This window comes from Elaeis guineensis, chromosome 9 (genome assembly GCF_000442705.2).
Source record: "Elaeis guineensis isolate ETL-2024a chromosome 9, EG11, whole genome shotgun sequence".
NCBI classification, from domain to species: domain Eukaryota; kingdom Viridiplantae; phylum Streptophyta; class Magnoliopsida; order Arecales; family Arecaceae; genus Elaeis; species Elaeis guineensis.
This window is the reverse complement of record NC_026001.2, coordinates 921,929-944,979: the sequence shown is the minus strand read 5'-3', so window position 1 is coordinate 944,979 and position 23,051 is coordinate 921,929. Positions and strand designations below refer to the sequence as shown.

At 42.1% G+C, this 23,051-nt stretch overlaps 2 protein-coding genes and 1 non-coding gene across 16 annotated transcripts; 2 read left to right on the top strand and 1 right to left on the bottom strand.

Moving 5' to 3' along the window:
- The first annotated feature begins 747 nt into the window (after nt 1-747).
- Nucleotides 748-8,650, top strand: LOC105059083 (uncharacterized). Of its 11 annotated transcripts, none has more exons than XM_010942273.4 (10): nt 752-2,021; nt 2,212-2,322; nt 2,429-2,684; nt 2,775-3,132; nt 3,237-3,287; nt 7,018-7,224; nt 7,530-7,613; nt 7,700-7,784; nt 8,326-8,423; nt 8,502-8,650. In XM_010942273.4, exons 4-8 carry the CDS (start codon nt 2,839-2,841, stop codon nt 7,727-7,729), a joined length of 666 nt encoding a protein of 221 aa, XP_010940575.1. In that variant the 5' UTR covers nt 752-2,021; nt 2,212-2,322; nt 2,429-2,684; nt 2,775-2,838; the 3' UTR covers nt 7,730-7,784; nt 8,326-8,423; nt 8,502-8,650. The 11 variants fall into 11 exon arrangements, with proteins under 11 accessions (XP_010940584.1, XP_010940575.1, XP_073099249.1 ...); XM_073243148.1 differs by adding an exon at nt 6,637-6,755 and having other exon boundaries at nt 8,326-8,650; XM_010942310.4 differs by having other exon boundaries at nt 754-2,021; nt 2,775-2,995; nt 3,113-3,132; nt 8,326-8,559.
- Nucleotides 8,651-12,464: 3,814 nt separating this feature from the next.
- On the bottom strand, nt 12,465-18,166 carry LOC105059114 (splicing factor U2af small subunit B). 4 transcript variants are annotated; one of them, XM_010942347.4, is made up of 5 exons: nt 17,482-18,166; nt 14,484-14,565; nt 14,242-14,368; nt 13,722-14,146; nt 12,465-13,584 (listed from the first exon to the last, which is right to left on the bottom strand). In XM_010942347.4, the coding sequence occupies exons 1-4, from the start codon at nt 17,806-17,808 to the stop codon at nt 13,750-13,752; spliced, it is 933 nt and encodes a 310-aa protein (XP_010940649.1). In that variant the 5' UTR covers nt 17,809-18,166; the 3' UTR covers nt 12,465-13,584; nt 13,722-13,749. The 4 variants fall into 4 exon arrangements, with proteins under 4 accessions (XP_010940649.1, XP_010940642.1, XP_010940656.1 ...); XM_010942340.4 differs by having other exon boundaries at nt 13,730-14,146; XM_010942354.4 differs by having other exon boundaries at nt 12,465-12,859; nt 17,482-18,165.
- A 51-nt stretch (nt 18,167-18,217) lies between these two features.
- Nucleotides 18,218-18,300, top strand: TRNAL-UAA (transfer RNA leucine (anticodon UAA)). Its single transcript has one exon. It is a non-coding gene; the product is annotated as a tRNA-Leu (tRNA).
- The last annotated feature ends 4,751 nt before the right edge of the window (nt 18,301-23,051 follow it).

Below are 23,051 nucleotides of genomic sequence, written 5' to 3'. Positions count from 1 at the left end.
ATAGCTCTTTTCAACCAGACATGTAACCAGTCATGATGATGCTTATCATAATTATATTTGATGTGGATTCCGAATGCAAGATCAAGGGAATCATGAAGATTAAAAAGATGACCGGTATGAGTCAGCTATTTGGGTCTTGTATATTCATAAATTCGAGCATGAATACTTTTGATTCATTGAAAGATGTTTGATTCACAATCAGAATTAAAATCAAAATAAAAATTAAAATATATTAAAATTAAAATCGAAATGATCAAATTCTTCAAAATATTTGATCCATGATCGAAATCTGAATCAGAATAGATGATTCTCATTGTTGTTGTTTGGTTCATATTAAGATAGGAATCGGAATCAACTGAAATTTTTATTTTTATTCTTAACTAAAATTTTTAAAAATTAATTATTTTAAAAATTAATATTAAATAAAAATTAAATATAATAATAATATTTTTAATTTTTTAAAAAATTATTATTAAAAAATATAGATAGCAAATATTATTTTATCATAAAAATATTATTTTATAAAAAAATATAATGATTATATATATTACAATAATAATTGATTTATTTTGTATTATATTTAATATATCAAAATTATATAATATTAACTTTAAATGATTAGAAAGCAGTGCAGGATGCATGCTAGGCCGAATGTCTCAACTAATTAGGGTTAGCCAATTTAGGATTTTAGGGTTGTAGTCGTTTTTCAATAATCGTAGCATGCTATCATTTCTAAACCCTTTGCTCCTAATTCTTGATCTCAGAAGAGAGATTGTAAAATATGGAGACCGTTGCCGCACCTGTCCCTTCTCCGCCCCATCCTCCGTCGTTTTCTACCTTCTTCCCCTTCTCCACCGCCGCATCCTCCCCTCTTTATCGCAGCTGCCCAATCCTTCTCCTCCCAATTCACTGGCGCCGCCTTTGAGGCCTCTGATGACCCCTTCGACCTTGCCCGTTCCATCTCCACTGAACTCGTCAAGCTCTCCACCGCCGCCGATCCCTCCTTTTCCTCCTCTTCCTCCTCCCACCTCAACCTCCACCACCGCAGATGAGCAAGGCCGTGTGGTGGCTCGTCATCGAGCTCCAGCATGGTGCCGGGGCCACTGCTGGCGCCGCTCCCCATCCCCACATCTCCATCGGGCTTTTTTCAAGACTCCATCGTGGCCAGTCCTGGATCTATGAACTACGGGAAGAGGGCTGGGATCGTCGTCGGCGACGGTGGTCGGAGTCCTAGGAAGGGGGAGGGGGTCTTCTTGCAGGAAGGCTTCTTGAGGTGGTCACGGTTCTTGACGACGAGGTCGGCGAAGGAGGTGGGGAAGCCGATCTGACGACGAGAGAGGCTCTGTGCTCGGGCCGGAGATGATTTTTTTTTTTATATCCATTTCATTCTATGGGAATGAGATTTTGACTCAGTTGGGATGAGTCCGAATTTGATTACTTAAGAAATGGATCATTCTTGTTCCTTTCTGAAATAGAAATCGAAATGAGATTTTTTCCAACTAAATAATTGAAATGAGAGTCATACATTTTGATTCTCATTTTAAATCTTAATTATTCCATTCAAATACCCCCTCAAGTTAATGCAGCCTATCGGGCCTATGATGCAATATGCATCGATCCATGTAGATAAATTTCAGTTGAGATGGGTCTCGCATTCAATTTAGTTCAGCGGGGCGTAGATTGGCTGGTCCTTGCAAGTCTAGCAATCCGCCTCCCGACAACTGTTTGGAAGAGGTTTCCGCCTCCGGATCCGATTCAGATAGAAGGAGGTGGAGATCACGCAGCAGGAGTGCTGGAAGGCATACGAAATGGAGCGCACGCAACGGAAGGCTCATATCTTCTAGTTGAGATGGCGCTCCAAACCGTAGCTTGCTCTCAAATGACAAATCCAATCCCCTTTCTTCGTCGGCCCCTTCCGCTCCTCTCTCTCTCCGCAGCCCCGGTCCAAACCCCCTCCACTCTCGACCCCCACCCTCTTACCACCCCCTCCCAAAAAAAATATATATGCATGGAGTTCCAGGGTAAGTGCTCTCCTCTACGCCATTTTTTTCCCCCGTTCACGGCCCACCCACGCGTCCACGAGCATGAGCTTGTCGTCGATCGTATCAAACGCCGGCGTCCTTTGTTTTATGTCATCATCATTGTTACTGCATTTTGTTGATTATGCTGCAATGACCTGTTGCCGTTATTATTGTTCCGATAATTGTTTAGCGTCGGTGCGTTTTGTTTCCATGTGGGATTCTCTCCGTGGTTTGCGCTCGCGGATCGATCTCAGTTTTACCTCTGGCGGTGTCCGGCTCATGCTATCATCAATTCGACGGTGTATTGATTTTTATATGGATTTCTTCGGTTTGCTGTTTTGCTCGTTACCAAGCACGAGTGCTTTATTCTGAAACATGGTCTTTCTGGGGCCCTGCAATTGTTTCAGGGGTTTTACTTGTTTGAGGAAATTCGCCTCATCTTTCGAGCCTTCTTTAGACGTGCCTATGAATCGGGAAGTATTGTTCCTAATTCTTTCCATACGCTTATCTGCAGCCACGTTATATCCTCCGCTCCTCTTTGGCTTTTCCTTGACGATTCTTCTCTAATTAATTTATCTGCTGCAATTTTCAGGAGCGGCAGTCGAACCTGGAGAAACCGTCGAGCGCGATCCTGGGGATCTCAAATAATTGCATCCGACTTAGGTTGTTGGTGCTGCTGCGGTGATGCGTTTCTTTTTTTATGACCTTACATTGAAGAATCCTTTAACTCAGGTGCTTCTTGATTAAATCTAGGCATCGCTTGGGGAATCTAAGAAGGACGAGGGAGCTGAAGAAGTGCCTATCTTTGTGAAGTTCGATGATCAGAAGCCAGTGCTTGGAAATCTTTCTGCAGAGAAGTGTGCCCAGATCTCATACGACCTGGTATTCGAGAAACAATTTGAACTGTCTCACGGCTCCAAGAATGTCGGTGTATATTTCTGTGGATACAAGACCGTTGTGCATGATACTTTTGGATATCCTTCTAAGTGTCCTTTGTTTCGGAAGTACTATGCTCGATCATTTTATCTGTTATATTTTAAAATATCATTATCTTGATTTCGTTGACCTCATCTTCTTGTTCCATGGATCACCTCTGATTATGAATTTTAAGGTAATCTCCCAATAGCCGTGCCACCCCGACTTCCTCTGCTTGCAAAAAATGTAACAACCTACTTACTTGACCCAATGAATTTTCCTTTCCAATAATATTTGCAGATAGTGAATCTGATTCTGAAGATGACCTGTAAATTGGCCAAAAAACAAATGGTATGATTTTTGGATATTAAATGCGATTATTATCTATTTATGTTTTGAAACTCCATGTGATAAGAAGTAATTTTGCAGTGCCTATATGAAATGATATGTTTACCTTTTTAGGTGTAATTTGTGACGATATGATTCTACAGGGCTTGTTGAATTGCTAGGTCTGCATTCATATCATTGTTTATACTTGCAGTGGTCATGTATTAACTTGACACTATTATCAGTTCATTAGCATCTGCTGGTGAACCATTGTTTCTTTAGATGGTTAATGTTGTTGGAGTTGTCAGAACACTTACTTTAAGCAAGCATAATTAATCTGATAGGACTGATGCAGAACATCTGGTTCATGGACAAACTAGGACTCTTAGGAAGGTCCATGTGAGAAACCATTTTTTCCAATCCAAACAAGAGCTGAGAGCAGAGCTTTTTTGTCATATGGATAGGATTAGCGGTTCAGTTTTAGTATTCATTGGTGAAGGCTCATTTTGTCAGATAGTTATTGCTGTTCTGATCGTTAAGGAAAATGCCTTGAGGAAAATAAGTTTGATAGGATCGGTGTAGAATACTGGTTGAGGATGCAAAAAAGATTGGTTTGAAACATTTTAAGATATAACATCAAAGACTGACAATGAGATAATGATCAATTGTTGTCTAGAATTTCTTACTTTTATTTGTGGTTCTTTTGCAATAATGATCAAGTGTGTACCCTAAAGTGTTTCATTAGGCCCGTGCTTGTTATCAAGTGTTTTCAAATGCAGTGCATGCCACTACATACATGAATGTAGTCCCTTGACTGTGCCCTATTGCCTATATGGGGGCATTTGGTGACCTAGATGGGAGTACCACAGTGTTCTAAGATTATCAGTGATTCTCATCTTGGTGTAATATGATCTCCAATGCTCTAAGATCATTGCATTAGGCATGCCATGTTTCGATGATTAAAGGTCTCTGGGAATCCATGAATAATCTGTGTGGTGCCATGGGAATCCAAGCCCATTGAACATATCATACCACAAATACCCCTGACATGTGCCAGGAATTTTTTTTATCTATTCTCAATTCCCATGAATTAAGAATGTAAGCAAATATGCTAATTCTTATGGTGTCCCTAACGTTTTGTCATAGACTCTAAACTTTTAGTGGCTCCTTCCTCTTCCCTTGATTTCCTTCCTCTTCCTTTGAGTTCCTTCTCTTGCATGGAGAGGATGGAGTTGCTTCTCTTATGTGGAGAGCATAGCTTGAAAACTCTAGCTCACCTTTCCTTCGTTTGCGTGGGGACATCATCATTTGGAATCTGTCACGAAAGATGCATGGCAATTACGAAGAGCATTTTGGTCATCATATTTTGGTCCAAAATTATTGCGCTAGGATGATCGTAGGTACCCATCCTCAAGGATCGGTTTACAATCACCAAGTTGGGTAGTAATTTGAGGGGTAGGGGTGATCCAAGATCACTGCCATGTAGGATCACCGGGGTGCAACTAAATGCCATTATCTTGTCACTTCCGCCCAGATTATCCTTGATCCTAGGGCCCCCATATTAAACATCCTATATGTGGTTATTATGCAATCATACTGCATATGTGCCGAAGAGGTGGTCCACTAACATTATGGCCACATATACAGCTCTCTTGGCATACCATAACTGCTTATGTAGCTCGTCTAGCATTATAGGCCACATGTGCTATCTACTTTTATGGGAGCCCATGTGGATGAAGCAGGTTCGAGTTTATGGTTAGGTACTTAGGTTTAATATGGGTTTCAGATGTGCCTGATACAAGTATTAATAACTTTAGTGTGTTAAATATGTCATGACTATTGCCATTAGGCATAAAGCATATGAGGCATGAAGTACCAAGTGGCAAGTGCTAATTATTAGTTTGCTATTATGTTAATATTGCTATTGGTTATCCAAAAAATTACCATCATAATTTATGTCTTTAATATTAAATATATTGTATTATTTGTAATAGTTATAAAATAGTAACTGCATTTGTAGCCAGCACACCATATATGCACCTGCATATCATACATGCACGATGCAGTCCACTGGCTGCATACTTCGATGATCTTTTGAAACACTGTTGATGTCATCTGTTAACATAATTTAGCAGCGTGCCTTCCCCCTTTTCCCATGAAGAGGTCCATTTTATGAAAAAAGATGGTCTTAACTTTTTAAACTTATTCTTTTGGGCTTATAGTCCAGTTTGTACACTAGGTACTAGAAAGCATAGATATCGGTATGCGGTACAGGTATTTTATGGTACGAATACGCTGATACGGTAAAAATTGAAAAAATCATGATTCAGGTATGGCTAGATATTTTATATTTTTATTAATATTTGAATATATATAATATTTCAATATTAATAAAAATATATGAAAAAATTGAATCATATATATAATATTCGAATTTTAATAAAATTAAGTTCTCAAATCTCAACTAAAGTTATAAGTATCATCATAAAAAACAAACACATGCAATCAACGAAAAAAAAACTAGCAGTCTAAATAAGTAGAAAAAATGAAAACAGTAAGTCTTGATAATCAAGTGATAATAGTTTCAGCTATTTCATTCTCTACATCATCGGCAAAAAGTTTCTTCTCCACATCTGGTTCATCAAGAGGCAAACTTGCAATCTCAAGAATACAAAGATAGGAGTACTGATGCCGCACCGAAAACATATCCGGTGCTGGTACACACCTGAAATAGGAGTACCAGTGCTTCATTGACTAGGTATCATGTCATATCTCGAGTATCCATTTAATCAACCTATGACTGTAATACTATTGTTCTAACTTTTATTGTTTGAGTTGCCTGTATTTTGAGGCCTATTCGATCAAGTTGTTGTTTTTATGTTTTTGTTTTTTTATGATAGTGAAATATCACAGGAAGATTGGTGGTGATGATAATGTTTGCATGAAACTTCTTCCAACCCTTGTTTTTAAATCACTCTTTTTGAAAGTAATAAATCTTTGCTACCAAGAGCTCTAAAGATTTTACAAACATTTCTTTTTTAAAAAAAGAGAGTTTTAATTGTACATGTTGTTCAATCTTATTCATTTTTGTTCTTGGTTTTTTTAAAACAAAAACAGAAAACAGAAGCAATGCCAAATGGGTCCTCAATTTATCATGTGCCTGGTTCTATGAGTGGCCCCTAGCCAAGTGGAAAGTTTGAAATACAGTTCAATATTTCACATTCAGTTGGGTTCTGGGAGCTTTGTGGTCCATCTGATTTACTTGCTGAATTCGGCAACACCTTCAATGCTTATTTTTGGTGTATCATTAACTGGACTCCAGTAATGTTACTCCTCTAGTGACACTTCTCATGTGATACTTATATTTGTGCAGCCTGGCAGGTATGTGATGGGTAAGGCTATGTCAGCTTCCTACTTGAAGAGAAGCACTAAATTGGCAGGATTTGCATGTGCAGTTGCATGCCTGGAGCCCAAGAAACATTTCCTTTTCTTGTTAAGCTATTTGCTCCTCTTGATATCTTAATGACCTCACTGAAAATGAAATAGACTTTCCATTCAGAACTTCCTTTTCATAACGTTCTTGTAGTTGCAATAAATAAGTTTTATATTGATGTCCATGCTTTATTAGCAACCTTATTTGTCTAAATGATTGCACTAATCTCCACTTCTTTTGCTTCATATTAGATTTTGGCTTCTGCATTTTTACCTACTTGCTTCTCAGTCCTTTGGTTTATAGTTTTCACATGCATTACAGTTGTTACAATCAGGCAAGCTCATTGTGAAGGATGAGAAGGGCAAGCCTGCGACGAGAAAGGCTACTGCTGGCAACAAGGGTGCTGCTTCATCTGCTAAACCCAAGACCAAGAGGGAAGAATCAATAAAGGCTGATAAACCAAAGGCAGATGAGGAGGATGATGACGAGGAAGATGATTCTGAAGAAGTATCTAATGAAGATGAGGTTGTAAGCAGTTTTACATTCTCCTTTCTTATCAATCAACATCTGCCTTTGTCCAATTCATGTTCCTGATTCCTTTATTATACTCGTGGGCCATCATTTGAGTAATATAATCAATGTCAAATATGTTCCCTTGGTTCTTTAGACACATCAAGGAAGAGTTGGAACTTCTGAGCACTCAAGTTTATATTTTTGAGTTGGAAAAACCAAAAAAATCAGTCATTGATTATTATGTTATTCCTAGATGGCCTTTCTACAAAAGTAATTTCTTTACTGATGGCAGCTTAATGGCATGTATGTTTTTGATTTAGGACATGGCTGAAACTCTATGTGACAGTGATGATGAAGATGAAGATGAGGATTCAGAAGAGGCAGATGAAGCTACACCCAAGAAGGTAATTAGACTCGATCCTTTTTTTTAACCAGTACTAGTTTGGTAATGTTTCTGTGGATATTATTCAATTGGCAATTCACTGTGTAGGCTGAAACTGGCAAGAGGAGACCATGCTGAAAGTCTGTGCCAAAAACATCTTGTTCAGAGAAGAAGGCCAAAATTGAGAAAACAGGTTCGTGTTCCAGCTTAATACTCCTCAATCTTCATGTCAATACATGGTCATGTGAAAGCTCCTATGGTTGCATGCTCATAGGTCTGCACTTGTTGTAAACTGGAGAAACAAGTTGGGTGCTTGGAACGGTTCAGATAGACCTAGAGGTGTATTTGGAAGAAATGTACACTTTCGTCTCAAATGTTGTAAAAGAACTAGGATATTTTAAAAGTTAGAAATATGTTGTCCAAAATAAAAATTTTGACTAGAAATAATGATTATAGGAGTGGTGAGAATTGCGACAGTGGTTAAAGCACCTGCACCTGCACCGCAGCCAACACATACTACCATACTTTTTAATCTATGATTGTTAATTTAGTCGGGAATGGTTGACAAGTACGTAACATATTTTTTTGATAATTTACAATTTTTTTTTTGTTCATATAATAATTGCAATCATTATCTGGAGAATCATTCTATGGATCAAAAAAATGTGGATAGTTGTTTTTTTTTTAAATAATTTTGGTAATGCTGCTATCATGTCGTTGAATTTTATTTACAGGTGAGAAAGGTCATACTTTAACTCCCCTCCCAGCTAAACAAGTTGGGAAAGCACCTGCAGATGGCGACTAGCAGCAAGGACCTGTATCCTGTGGATCAGTGAGTTGCAAGCCATGTTCCAAGTACATAAACATTACATTTGTATTTTTAAGGTTCACCTTCTCTGTTTTTCTCCAGAACTTTTGTCGCGAAAATGCTTGTAGGCAATGATGGAAGAGGCAGTGGTAGGCATGAAGTGGCAACCTCCTCCTCCTCCTCCTCGTTCCTTTTTTTTCTTTTTTTTTTTTACAAAAATCTTTCTGATAATAGATTGAAATTATAGGTCATCCAGTAGTTTCTAAAACCTACATTTACATCCTTAAAGTTTTAATCAATCTTATAGGCTAATTCATATTATTAGACAATCCGTTAATGTTAAGTTGGATCTATCTATCAAGTTATTATAATTTTTTGAAATGATTAAAATAATCTCAAACAAAGAATTAAATACAATCCCATTAGGTCGGAGAAATCATTGGACGATGAGTTGCCATGCTTGGTGGGGCGGACAAGATAGGGAGGAGGTGGGGTCTCATCATCATCCAGACCACCAAAGTTCGAGAGGAGATTGGTAGTGGAGGGCTTCATGATGTGTGGGGGCCCATGTGGCCGACGCTGTACTCAGAAGGAGGTGGCAGCTTTGTCGATGGGGACATTGAGGAAGCCATTGCTGTTGGGGTAGGTGGAGTAGATGGTGGTCATGAGGATAGAGTGGTTGATGGCAAGGGTGGCAAGGCCGCTGACATGGGGACACGACAAAGAGGTCCTGGATGCTAAAATCTACCCATCATGACTCCATCGGCAACCCCATGGGCACCATTGCATTGGTTCATTTGGTTGTAGGATTTTTGGCGTTAATGCAATTTGGCTCTTGCAATAAGAACAATATCACCACCAGCGATAGCCACACCCCCACCTTCATCCCCCTAAATAGGATGCTCGTCGTCAAACTCATCTCAGATAACATATACATTGTGATGGCATTGTCGATCTTTTTGCCGATTGAGAGGCAGGAAGGAGGTGAGTGTCGGTAATGAGCTCCTCGTCATTAGCATAAGTGTTGGTGAGGATCATTTCGACTCTACCAGTATCATGCACCAGAACCCTCTTTCCATCTTCATTGTGTTGAACACCTCGATTGTCAAGAATAGAGATCAAAACCCTCTTCATCGCCCCTTTGCCACCTTTATTGGCCACCATGAGGTCCTACTCGGTGCCACTGTCTTCAACATCTTTGTCGCCGCTCTTTGTCGCTCACACCATCACAATTTACACAAAATTCATTTAGAAAAAACCTAATCGGAATCTAAGAAACCCCTTCGACCTCTCTCAGGTGCTCTCTTTCAATGGAAAGAAGTGAAAAGGGAAAAAAAATGAATCTATGTGGGACAAGGCCTTGCCTTTTAATTTTTTTGCTATTTCCTCTGTTTTCTTGATTTTTTCGATACTTTCCTTTGGCTTTTCCTTTGTTTTTTTTTTTCAGGGTGTTTTTTTTGCATTTGTGCTATGGCGTTCCCACATCCTGGATTGGAAACCCCTGCCATGAGCCTCCCGCATACATCCTCCTCCAGGCCTACCCCCTCCATCGGTGCCACCATGGCTCCTATCGCTACTGCAGCTCCTTCCTCTCCACCTCTTCCCTCTTCATCTCCTCCTCCGCAGTTGGATGGTTGTGGAAGGGAGGGAGATCGAAAGGAGGTGGCAGGAATGGAAATGGAGGGCGGCAGTGGTTGCATCGTGGCGATGGTGAAGGAGGAAATGGGGAAAGGGGGAGGAAGATGATGAAAAGAGATTTAGATAGATTTTTTTATTGATTTATTAGGGATGGCAATTTGATCATTTTATATTTTTAAAATAATTTGAATAATACCATTATATTTCATGGGTATAAGTATAGGCTTTGAAAAATAATGTGTGTAAATATAATAAACACAAACCTCAGGAGATTTTTGTAATTTATTTTTTTTTAATAAGGCAAAAAGTTCACAAATGCATCCAGTAAAATCAGAAAATAACATATCATGTAATCCGATTAGAACAGATGAATGGTCAGTCTATAGAATACTTCCTAAGTGCTTTGCTATAAAAGAGGCAATCCAATTCGCTGTCCTGTTGGCTTCTCGATAAATATATTTGACCCTTACGAGACATACTCCTCCAAGGCACCCTAGATATCATGCAAGAGCTAATGAATAGAATGGACTCCTTTTAGATCCAAGATCTAGCTAATGACTATAAAGGAATTATCTCTATTTTTTTTTTTTTTTTGTACATACAGGCGATCACACCACTCTAGTGTGAGAGTAGTCTAGAAAACCAGAATACAAAAATTACTACAGAACTGACGGGATATTGCATCATGTTGCCAATCTCAGTTTTCAAAGTGCTCTCCAACAAATGATGCAATCTAATCTACTGCGCTGTTCGCCTCCCAATAGACATACTGCATCATCACTGCAGCTAGAAGACGAAGCGCGATCCAGATATAAGAGAGAAGTTGATAAATTTCTAGTTGCCTCATACTATCACGGATCCATCCAATGATGGTGGTAGGTCATCCTCGACGAACATTCTCCCCATCCATAGTTCTTGTCTGATAAAAGGATATCCATCCAGACAGTACGAAGCTCAACTCCTGAAACTGAAAGCTCGAAAAGTTGAAAACTTTCAGTTGCCAACAGACTGACATTCGAGCCCTGGATAATAAACTCCGCACCATCCCTTCAATCTTTGATACTGCCATCAAAATTTATCTTGATAAATCCGAAATGAGGAGACTTCCTGAAAATGATCATCTAGATTGCTACAGGAGCAACAAGAAAATCCTAGTGAACAGGAGCATCAAAGAATGGGCTAGCAACATCAAAATGGCTGCACTCCACAATTAGACAAATCGTTCTCTCTAACACTCGATGTGCAGGAACCATCTCGTCTATAAAGATCAAGCTGTTTCTTAAAAGTTAAATTTGATGGATGATGTAAGCCAATCTACCTCTCAAGTGGAGATCATCCCGTCAACTATGCTCCAATAGATCGCACTCAAGAAAGACACCGGTCAATGACCCTAATCATCTCCCAAGACTGGCCATTTGTTCTCTTTCTAATCAACTTGACCTCCAGACAGCATAGGATAGCATGCCCTGTAGACGATATAAGTCAACCTACCCCTAATCCTTTTTGAGTACGATATTGTAAACGATGCTAGCTGCTGGCTTTTTATTGAATTTAATTGATGCAAGTCCAACTCTTGGAGATATTGAGCTGGTTTTTGCTTTTGGAGAAGAAAGTTCTAACCCTATCATTATGATTTTGAGAAGATTTTTGGGCAAGCTAAGCTGGTTTTGCAGCCTGCGCAAGACCGGCGGCTGTGAGCATCGCTTCTAGGTCTGTGGCCTGCCCAGACCTGAGAATTATTCCAAGCAGAGGATGCAGGAAAGGAGGGAGTTTCGATGCTTGTGATGGTGAGGGATGGAGGGAAGGAGGCGATAAAAGAGAATGGGGGTGTATATTACTTATGAGATATACCCGAAAATAAATTATACTATTATTGCCAGTCTAAGCTCCGGTTGGATCCTGAGCAAAAACGGGCCCATCTCAAATATAGTTGGGTTTCTCAAAACGAGAGGACTTAAAGGGTCCGGGCTGGCCTCAGTTATCGAATTTACGTCTTCATATGGCCATCCAAATGTCGTTGAAAGTTCCGGCAGCCGAGCTTGAATGTGCCCAAAGCGGAGTTGGGATGGAATGTGCTCGGCACACAAGGAAAGAAAGAGGAGGCATGCCTTCAAAATTCCTGTCATGTAATGGCAACATCAAAGTTGCGTGCTTTCTATACTAACATGGACTGAAACTTATGCAAATCAGCGGAAGCTCAGTACCTAAACAACCCAACCATCTAGGCCCCATATAAGGCTCATAGAAAAACCCTGGATGCTCAGCAGTTTTGAGGCCAGAAGCTAATCAACTTTTTCGTACTTCTAACCCCTTAAACTTGAAACTAGGATATTATTCCACCTCTCACAGGCAGATTCCATACCGTCTCCTCATACTGAGACTAATTAGATTAAACAAAATACACACCCATTGCACCACTCAGAAAAGGATCACGAAAGAGGGAATTGCTTTTAGAAGAATAGTCAGCCAGAGAAAACAGCACATGGCAAACAATTAACAACTGCGGAAGCTGCACCTGAAAGCCACGCACTTGGAAGCAAAACCACCAGATATATCCAGGGTCAATTAAACATAAGAACCTTCTCAGAAAACACAGAGATCATTGTTCAGGAATATATAAGCACATATGCCCCAACAACCCTAAAAAACTGTCAAAGATAACCAATTCTGCTCGCCATGAAAGCAGAAACTGCAACTAGGTGTCCTGATGAAAAGATGGCCTTACCTGCATCGCAACAAGCAAAGTCTCTTTTTGGCTGATAAGAAAGCTTTTGAATTGGCTACAGGTCCTGCAAGTTCATTTAGGCAAGCGCACAAAGGACCTGCAAAAATTTCATGTAAGCTGCATGAAAATGGGGCTGACACAGACGCAGGGATACCTGGACCTGCAAAACTCATTGAAAAATGTTAAGCATATGTTTTAAGCGCGAAGTGGAAAACAACAGGAGGTAAAAGGAAAAGGTTCGCCATCTACCCCTGTACTTTGTGTGACACTTAAGCACCCTGTATAAGAAAGCAAGCATACAAGCATGCACAAAGCAACCAGAGATGCAAATGTGGATCCCAAGCTGCAGTCTCCACTATATCCACAACACTCATAGCAAATTGCAGTCATTACAAATTCAGATTCTGTAGAATATCTTAGGCTTTCTGCAGAAACAGGTTCGAAGCCAAGAAATGTATTTAAGTTCTAGCCCACAATAATTGCAAGTAATCCATCATTTTCCTTAAGTCTTTTTTCTTTTTTTTAAAAAAAATCCTGAATATGGTTATATTTTTCCTACCATGCGATTAGGAAGGAAAAAGATCAAAATGCCAACAAGAAGAAAAAAAAGAAGAGACAGAAGAAACATGTGCAAGTGATAGTCGCAAACTTGAAGAACGACATGGTTCTCAGTGCTTGACCACATGTGGGCATCAAAGATTGATCATGAAGCAAACAATTCATGCACACCCAAAAGTCAGGCAGCAGATACCAAAAACAGAAGAAAGCATATTTAGGTTTAAAAAACATCCCACAGCACAGGACATTGAACCTGCACACCACCTGCACAGTGGAAAATGGGCTGTAAGCTATTTGGTAAAATTGGGTGGTTTTTCAAAATGACCAATGACTTCTCCCCACTCCCCAATTTCCACATATGACACAACAAAATGAAATCTTCAAAAAGAATAAGGAACAACCTGCAAACCTTATGCATAAGTTATTGTATCATTGATTCTGTTGTGGCCGGTCAGGATACGGACCGCCATTCTGAGCTAATCTATTGCCATCATGACTATTACTTTGGTTGTTCTTGTTAGCAAATTCTGCCTGCTCCCTTTCCCTATTCCATTGCTCAATTTTGGCTCTCCTTTCAGCACTACCTTCCCTAACTGGGCTCCTATTCCTTCTCCCACCAGGGCTCCTACTACGAACCCTCCTACTCCCTGGGCTTCGGCTCCGGGGCCTTCTACCTCGCTCATCATGGTGCCGATCCCTGTCATCATTATGCCTACCATAACCACGGCCACCATGAGGGCGATCTTCATGGCCCCTGTGCCTATAGGGGCTGCGGCTCCTGCTGTGCCTTCGACGGTACCTCCCAAATAACTGCCTCCTCAACTCTCTGGTCATGCAAAACATTAAAAACTCCATTAGGAATGATGTGGGTCCATTTTTTTTTTCATTTGGTATGAACTTTGCAATCTGGTCTTGTTATACCTGCTGATCTTCTTTAAGTGCATGAAATTACAGTAACCACCTCGGTTGCAAGTGTTCTCTTCATATTGTCGACATGTGGCCTCACGAAAATCAGTAACCGGAGAGAAATCAACAATAATTGGGCGTCCTGTAACACAATTCAGTTGAACAAACATCATCACTATATATAAATATATGAACATATAGCATGACATGAAATGAATTCCAAATAACATGAGGGAAGAGAGAATGGAGAGCGAGACCTGCATAGAATCTTCCGGTCAGATTTTGGAGGGCATTAGCAGCATGCTCTTCCTCTCTGAATTGAACATATACATTGCCAACCTAAAAGAACATAAAATTTGCAGCAATAAGCAGCAGATGATGTGTTTGAAAATATTATCAAAATTCATACTTGTTAATTCAAAATTTTCTAAAGTAATTGCACGCTGCTATATGAACTTAGTAGTTCTTTAACTTTTGAGAGATGATTGTGAAAACCAAAGTCACAATCATCTTGCTTTCAAACTACCATGAACCTTGAACAAAGGAGTAGTTCCCAATAATCACTTTTTCAAATATTCGGTTCATTTGACATACTAACATTTGAGCTGGGTTTTGAATGGTTGCCTTTTCCACTAGAGGTAGGTCTATTTGGACTTGGTCTGAATGGGAACATGATCCCACTGTATGACTTTCAATAGATAGATAGGCACCATATGTGCCTCCAATACATGGATTGCACAATGCATAATACATTATCACACCAATGCAAATTATCTTGTGTCTTTGTATCAGATTTTGCTTTTCTCTTTAACAAAGTATGCGGACATCAAGAGGCTGCCATTTCAAAGTTCACCATTCTATGCTCATGCATGCTAGATCAGTTGGAGCACAAGAAATTCGTGCACCACAAGAGGCTCAAAGTACACAGAACAGCAGTTGGGACACAAGAAATCTGTGCACCACAAGAGGCTCGAAGTACACAGAACAGTGACTTCACATACATGCCTCCATATCCCAGGCCACTTCTAAACTCATCTTATATATTTATTCCTATACTTGTTTATTTGTTTGTTATTTGCCGATTTAATATATGTTGCATGTTCATACATTTAATTTCTGGCTTTATTTCTAACAATCCTTGAGTACTCTGATGGTAGGCTTTATATTATTATTTTTTATAATAAGAACTGTATCATTTCAATACTTCTTTCTATCTGTTTCGTGGCATCCTGGAATCTAAAAACTCCATCTGCTGATAAATCTCTCATACTTATGATACTCATATCAACAAGACCACTGAACCTTTAGAGTGAATGCCTGACTTAGACTGAGCAGCTCTTTTTGTCTTATTCAACACTTGGAAACATGTTTTTGCATGATCATGTTGAACTTAATAATGTGAACAAAATTAAGAACCTTTATTATTCAACTTAATTAATATAAAGAAATATTTATAGGAGTCACTCATCATAATGATCATATTACAAGCAACGTGTTTATTTGCAACCCTAGGTCAGCAGGACTGGCATTAATGAGACATTATATGCTTCTTAACAATAATATATAAATTAAATGGATGTGAAGGCATGACATAAATTTCTTATTCTATGTGAGCGAGCCTCCTGAATCACTGGATAATGTTTTTACTGATTTTCTTCAATAATGACAATACCAAATGTTCTAATATCTAGCTAAATACTTATGATTTTCTTAATCCTTATGGTACTAATTGAGAGAATGTTGTTTATCTTAAGATAGATTAATAGTATCAGGGCACATGAATGTTTGAGGGGGAAAAAAATGAAATTTTGAATTATATTATATATAAATTTTTAAAATAAAAATTATGAGATTTTAAATTACATTATATATTTTTTTAAAAAATAAAAAATAATTTGATTTTTATTTGATCAAGGACATTTTTGTACTTTTTTATATTTATCTATTTCACAGATATTGTAACTAAATATTTCTTTATCCATATACAACTGGTATTTCTTTTTTTTTTTTTTTAAATCTGTTTACTCTCATAAATTTTTTATTGTGGTATTTTTTTTTTCTATTTGTTTGCAAGACAATTCTATGTTTTATTTTTTATTTGTCTATTCTCTCAAAGTGAGAGAATAACAAAAAAGAATTCTTTGGTATGATCTCACCCTAAGAAGTTTCTTTTTTTTTAGCCCTCTGCATGCAGTGAGACCAAGGTGCATGGGAAAAAAAGAGAGAGCATGCAACATAATTTTTCTTTCTCATTTGAGTGGGATTCCATATTGGTTGATTTGGATACATGAGTTCCATGTTTCTTAAAACATGCTTCATAGTTGTTATTTCATTCAGTTTCCTAGAAACCCCTCTTTGAGAAGATAGGATAGTGACCAGGAGACTTGGGCAACAGGCCTAAAAAATCGATTGAATCACATTGATAAGATTGGGAAACAGGTCTTGGATGAACCACACTGTTCAAACTTTTGCGCACATAAATCCTTTCTAATTTTTTTTTCAAGCTCTTGCTTTCATACCAAAATGTTAGCTATGGAAGAATTTAAATCCCAATTGGTGGTACGCACAACTCGAAATGAACTGAAATGTCCCTTTTATGGATCTTTGATCATCCCCATCTGCAAGACAACAATTACAATCTCATTGGATGTCTCACAACTCAACAATCTGACTGGAAACACTGAGGAGAAAATTCATTGGGTAAGAACAGGCGGAATTGAATGATTGGAAGGGCTATAATCTTGGAATTTGTCTCCTAAAAATCCCTAACTGATTTTGTGGTTTAATTGTATCTGAATAAAAAGACGATTCATAAATGAGCTCGATGCAGGATTTCTGCAAGGTACTTAATTGCACTCCAAGGAATAGCTTGCATAAGTGTCACACTTATAGCTGCCATCTGTGGATATTTGGGCTCCACCCTAAATCACTCATGAATCGGAATACTCGCCTTTCATCATGCATTCTGGGTAGAACCCTAAATCCGGCAAAAGTCCGAGTCAGAAGGATTTAGCTCCAGAACCCGGGTCGACCATACTTCCTATCAGATGGAGCACGATCCAAATTAACTGAAGGTTCAAATCCAGAAGGCATGTTTGCCGGTTGCACGGAAGACGTGGTCCAATTTGTTCTTTATTGTTTTAACCTTGATGCGATTTGTGACTTTATAAAATTTTTGAAGTTAAGTGGTGGATCGATAGAAAAGCACAAGACTGTTAAATCAGAAGAAAAGAACATCACATATGAGATGATTACCATGTGATCGGCGAGATTGTCGCAGACGTTGAGGCTCTCGATGTCGCCGTACTTGGAGAGCTCTTGGAAGAGATCCTCGTAGAAGTCCTCGAAGTGGTGCTGGATCTTGCGGGGATCCATGGGGGGCTGCTGGGCCTGGGGGCCCGGCGGGGCGAGCATGTCAGGCCGCTGGTACATGTTGGAGAGGAGGAGGGTGGGGCTGATGCTGGGCCGGGTGTGCAGCCGGGAGCAACGATCCCCGTGCCGGCACGCCCCGATCTTGAAGTAGAAGGGGCAGTTCACCCGGTCCTTCTCCGTCCCGAAGATCGACGCCAGGTGCTCCGCCATCCTCCGATTTCTTTTCTTGTATGCTACTCGTTACCTTCCCTTCTCTCCTAACGAACAACGTGAAACCCTAACCCTGACCCCTAGATCGGATCGGATCGGATCGGATCTGGATGATTCAAGAAAGTAAGATGGAGGCGGGGGAGTCTGGTGGTGTTTGATCCGGGACAAGACTACGACGACGAGGAGGGATTCAACAGATTTGGGCGGAGAAAAAGGATCTTGAGGATCGGAGGCCTTCTTACCGCAACGTGGGGCTTGAAGAAAAACAAACGGGGTGGGGAGCTCAGCTCTCGCTTGCCTCCGATGCATGCGGTTAAGAAAATTATGCTGCTTTCAGACCCTAGGGCAATTCGTACCAAAATAGCCCAACCACCTCGGGCAAAACACTCAGACTTTACCTCATCGTGCAGCTGGTTTGCCCGAGTGGTTAAGGGGGAAGACTTAAGATCTTCTGCACAAAAGTGCGCATGGGTTCGAACCCCATAGCCGGCAAAATAACTTTTGTCTTTTTTCAGTATCGAAATATTAATTTTTTAAAAAATAATAACTATGTAAAAACATTCTCACGTTCTTTTGAGTTTGGGTCCCCTCGATGGCGGGGTCAATAATATTTTTTCTGAAAAGAGAAAAACTTGATTCCTACTCAACTGGTATGTGCCATGTTTCGTGTACAACTTTAATAAGCATGTTAGTGACTGTATAACAAAGTGCATAGGACCGATGCATCTCTCTCGCATTTGCCAAGTAACAAACCTTCAGATAATTTATCCTTAAATTCCTACTTAGATTTGGATACAAGGAACATCCTTAATGCTAGCCGTTGCCGTCAAGTTTCTGATTGCTGATAACGTGGTTAGAGTAGGATGCTATTTGGAAATCAGAATTCAGAGAAAATTTATAAAAAAAATTCATACTCCTCGGGAGATTTTCAGCAAGGATAATTAGTTGAAGTCTCAAAAATAGTAGAGAAAATAATAGGAGTAGAAAAGCAAGAAAGTGATAGTGCACTATTTTTTTTTTAATTTTTCAATGAAATTTATTAGAGTCTCCTTGATGTCTTTTTGTACAAAAATAGAACTATAAATAGTTTTCATCGAAATTCTTAGATCATTATGCCAATGTAATCAGAGCACTAGGTCGCATTCTGATAGGTACGAATCAAAATTATTAGGCAGTTGTGGATTTTAGTCATGTAAATCGAGGAGCTAGCAGTCGATGGTTAATGCTAAACTGAGATCCTACGTCGATGCTTACATCTAGGATTTGGTGTCATTTTCTATCAACTTATGAGAGTTTCGTTTTTCATTCTCGATGTGATTTGATCATAGAATGTTAGGATCTGACGCCTCGAGATTCAGCCCACATTGAGCCCACAGCGAGGTTCGCGGCGAAAAACGGAGTCCAACGAGACCAAGATCACCTGAAACGGAGCTCGGATGGAGGAGATACGAGCTTTCGAAGATGGCACGAAAACCGAGGCGATGGAGGATCGCTGGCGACCGGCGGCGGCGCGGCCGCAGGCGGCGGCGCGTGGGACGCGCGACCCAGGCCCGCGCGGGGGGGGCCCGCGGCCCAGGCGGGCGCGCGGCCCAGGCCAGCGGACCTGCTGGCCCTTGCCCCGGTCCACCGTGGACCGGGTGGTCCACGGTCCGGCCTGTGGACCGCGTGGGCGTTTCCCACGCGTTTCTCGCGGTCCACGGCCCTATTCCGTGGACCGGAGCGCGATCGGATGGTCCAGAGAGCTCCCGGTCTTGATCCGACGGTCAGGAGGGTTTCTTGGCCTTGTTAAGGAGTCCTAATCCCTTTCTAAACGTGTTTTAACCTATGATTAAGCCTTGAAAAGGCTCTGAGACGTAACAGAGGGACGAGTGGTTCGTTTTCTCGCCGTACGAAGGCCGTACGACCCCGATTGAAGAGAGAGAGGCGGACGTGCTGTGAGAGAAGGAGCAGGAGGCTCTTGGACAGCGGTCGCCAGGCTCTTCAGGGGTTCAGGAGGGTCTCCAAGAGAGAGAGAGCTTTTGTGAGAGGAACTTCAGGTAAGAGAGAATTGGGTGTACAAGGGTTGAGGGTGAGGTCTCCTCTTGTAAAATTTTCTTTTCATAGTGAAGTTTGCATGCCCCGTGGAGGCGAGCCCTTTTGTGGCTGATCCACGTATTTTGATTGTTTTTCCTTTTATTTTGTTTCTTCTTTCTTCCTGCTGCATCGCGTGGTACTGAAAGGATCTTGGGAGGTGGTGTCCTGACCAGACATCCACCCAACAATTGGTATCAGAGCAAGGCGGTACAAGGACGCAGATTGCAGTGGTGGTGAGCAAGACTGAAGATAGAGAAAACAGGAACAATCAAGATGGAGATCAACCAGTTTGATGGTAAGAGCAATTTCTCCTTGTGGCAGGCAAGGATGAAGGACGTACTCATCCAACAGGGGTTGATCGATGCTCTCTTGTGCGATGAGAAACCGACCACCATGGAGGTGCGGGATTGGAAACGGCTACAGATGCAGGCGGTGAGTACCATCCGTATGTACCTGGCGGATGAGGTGGTGATCCATGTGCTGAGCGAGACTTCCCCGACGGTGCTGTGGTCGAAGCTCGAGGAGTTGTACATGGCGAAGTCTCTCACCAACACTCTTTTCCTCTGGAGGTAGTTTTACCAACTGCGGATGACTGAGGGACAGAGCGTGCAGGAGCATTTGAGCCACTTCCAGAAGATCCTCACCGACCTTCTCAGCGTTGGCGAGAACGTTGAGGAGAAGACCAGGGCGCTGGTTTTGCTGGCGTCGCTTCCTTCTTCATACGAGTCCTTGGTGACTGCTTTCTAGTGGGGAAGAGCACTATCAAGATAGACGAGGTCACCGCGGCGATACTCCAGAATGATGTTCTCAGGAGGGAGAACCCAGCTTCGAGCTCAGGTGTCGATAGCTCAGCTTTGGTGGCTTCTGGAGGTGCAGGAGGCGGTAGACGGAGCGACAGGAGATCACAACGAGGGCGGTCTAAGTCCAGGAGGGACTTGAGCAAAACCAGGTGTTACCGGTGTGAGGAGTTGGGGCATCTAGCCAGAGATTGCCCTCAACTGAAAAATCGGACGGTGGCTGCTGTAGCGACGGCCGGCAGTGATTTAGATGGAGATGTCTTTGAGATATCTGACGAGGTATCTACTTCTTCCCAGCAGTGGATATTAGATTCTGCATGCCCCTATCATGTGTGTTGCAGAGAGGAGCAGTTTGACTCCCTGGAGAACAGTGAGAGCACTGTATATCTGCCGGATGGATCGAGCTGTGCGATCAGAGGCATTGGGACGGTCAGCTGGAGGACACATGACGGTGCAGTGAGGAGATTGGGGGAGGTCCGATACATACCTGATTTCAGGCGGAATCTTATCTCATTTAGCAGACTGGATTCGAGAGGCTACAGGACGGTAGCTGGTGGAGGAATCCTGAGGGTGCTACGCGGCGATAGGATTGTGCTGGAGGGGAAGAAGGGGAGCAGAGGACATTATTACCTGGCAGGGAGCCCAGTGCGAGGTGGAGCATCGGGAGCCAGGTGGAGCCCAGAGCGAGGTGGAGCTCCAGGAGGCGGATCGGGCACGAGACAGGAGACTCGGGAGGACGAGAGGCGACGTCGCAAGGTAAGATTCCTATTGCCGCAGGATGATGCCCCGAGCAGGTCTCAGGTCAGGAGGAGCACAGCATACGACGGAGATGGGATCGAGCAGCCTGGCTCGACTCCCATGTTTGCCCATCCATGATCAGCAGGCGATTGCCCCAGGGCATGGGGGCGAGGAGATCCAGAAGCTCTCGGAGTTTGGAGGAGGCCGAATATCGAGTCGAGGTGGAGATTGTTAGGATCTGATGCCTCGAGATTCAGCCCATATTGAGCCCACAGCGAGGTTCGCGGCGAAAAACGGAGTCCAACGAGACCAAGATCACCTGAAACGGAGCTCGGATGGAGGAGATACGAGCTTTCAAAGATGGCACGAAAACCGAGGCGGCGGAGGATCGCCGGCGACCGGCGGCCGGGCGGCGGCGCGCGGGACGCGCGACCCAGGCCCGCGCGGGGGGGGCCCGCGGCCCAGGCGGGCGCGCGGCCCAGGCTGGCGTGCGGCCCAGGCGCGCGCGGCCCAGGCTGGCGCGCGGCCCAGGCGCGCGCGGGCCGGCCCAGGCCAGCGGACCTGCTGGCCCTTGCCCCGGTCCACCATGGATCGGGTGGTCCACGGCCCGGCCTGTGGACCGCGTGGGCGTTTCCCACGCGTTTCTCGCGGTCCACGGCCCTATTCCGTGGACCGGAGCGCGATCGGATGGTCCAGAGAGCTCCCGGTCTTGATCCGACGGTCAGGAGGGTTTCTTGGCCTTGTTAAGGAGTCCTAATCCCTTTCTAAACGTGTTTTAACCTATGATTAAGCCTTTAAAAGGCCCTGAGACGTAACAGAGGGACGAGTGGTTCGTTTTCTTACCGTACGAAGGCCGTACGACCTCGATTGAAGAGAGAGAGGCGGACGTGCTGTGAGAGAAGGAGCAGGAGGCTCCTGGACAGCGGTCGCCAGGCTCTTCAGGGGTTCAGGAGGGTCTCCAAGAGAGAGAGAGCTTTTGTGAGAGGAACTTCAGGTAAGAGAGAATTGGGTGTACAAGGGTTGAGGGTGAGGTCTCCTCTTGTAAAATTTTCTTTTCATAGTGAAGTTTGCATGTCCCGTGGAGGCGAGCTCTTTTGTGGCTGATCCACGTATTTTGTTTGTTTTTCCTTTTATTTTATTTCTTCTTTCTTCCTGCTGCATCGCGTGGTACTGAAAGGATCTTGAGAGGTGGTGTCCTGACCAGACATCCACCCAACATAGAATCAGCACAATTCCAACTACGTGGTAGGGAGGCCTTAGACATGAGTCAGTCAACGTTCGAATCGGAGGTCAGAAGAAGCAGTGATGGGGAGTTGATCTGTCCCCGACCATCTATCATGTTATGGCGTCCGATATAATTTCATAGGACCGTCTGTGAAGGTCCAATCGCGTTCCAGAGAGAAGAAAAATATTAAGAATAATGGATCATCTCCGCAGCACAGGCCGATGAGCAAGGCAGCATCGGCCAAACAAAAATGTGCGGAGAAACCATGCTTTACTTTCATTATTAGTTTCAAAGAGATTTTATAAATACAAAAAAAAAATCAAAAAACAAGTACTATAATTTACTTACAAACAAGACATAAACAAGTCGACTTGGCCACTGGTACAATGCAAGGGACATTTATCGTACAA

Coding starts and splice junctions, on each gene's coding strand:
- LOC105059083 (XM_019846741.3), top strand. CDS start 2,839: ATGATCAGAAGCCAGTGCTTGGAAATCTTTCTGCAGAGAAGTGTGCCC. Junction 3,133..3,236: donor CTCTGATTATGAATTTTAAG/GTAATCTCCCAA, acceptor TAATATTTGCAG/ATAGTGAATCTGATTCTGAA. Junction 7,225..7,529: donor TATCTAATGAAGATGAGGTT/GTAAGCAGTTTT, acceptor TTTTTGATTTAG/GACATGGCTGAAACTCTATG.
- LOC105059114 (XM_010942347.4), bottom strand. CDS start 17,808: ATGGCGGAGCACCTGGCGTCGATCTTCGGGACGGAGAAGGACCGGGTG. Junction 14,369..14,483: donor GACCGGAAGATTCTATGCAG/GTCTCGCTCTCC, acceptor ATTGTGTTACAG/GACGCCCAATTATTGTTGAT. Junction 14,147..14,241: donor CACTTAAAGAAGATCAGCAG/GTATAACAAGAC, acceptor TTGCATGACCAG/AGAGTTGAGGAGGCAGTTAT.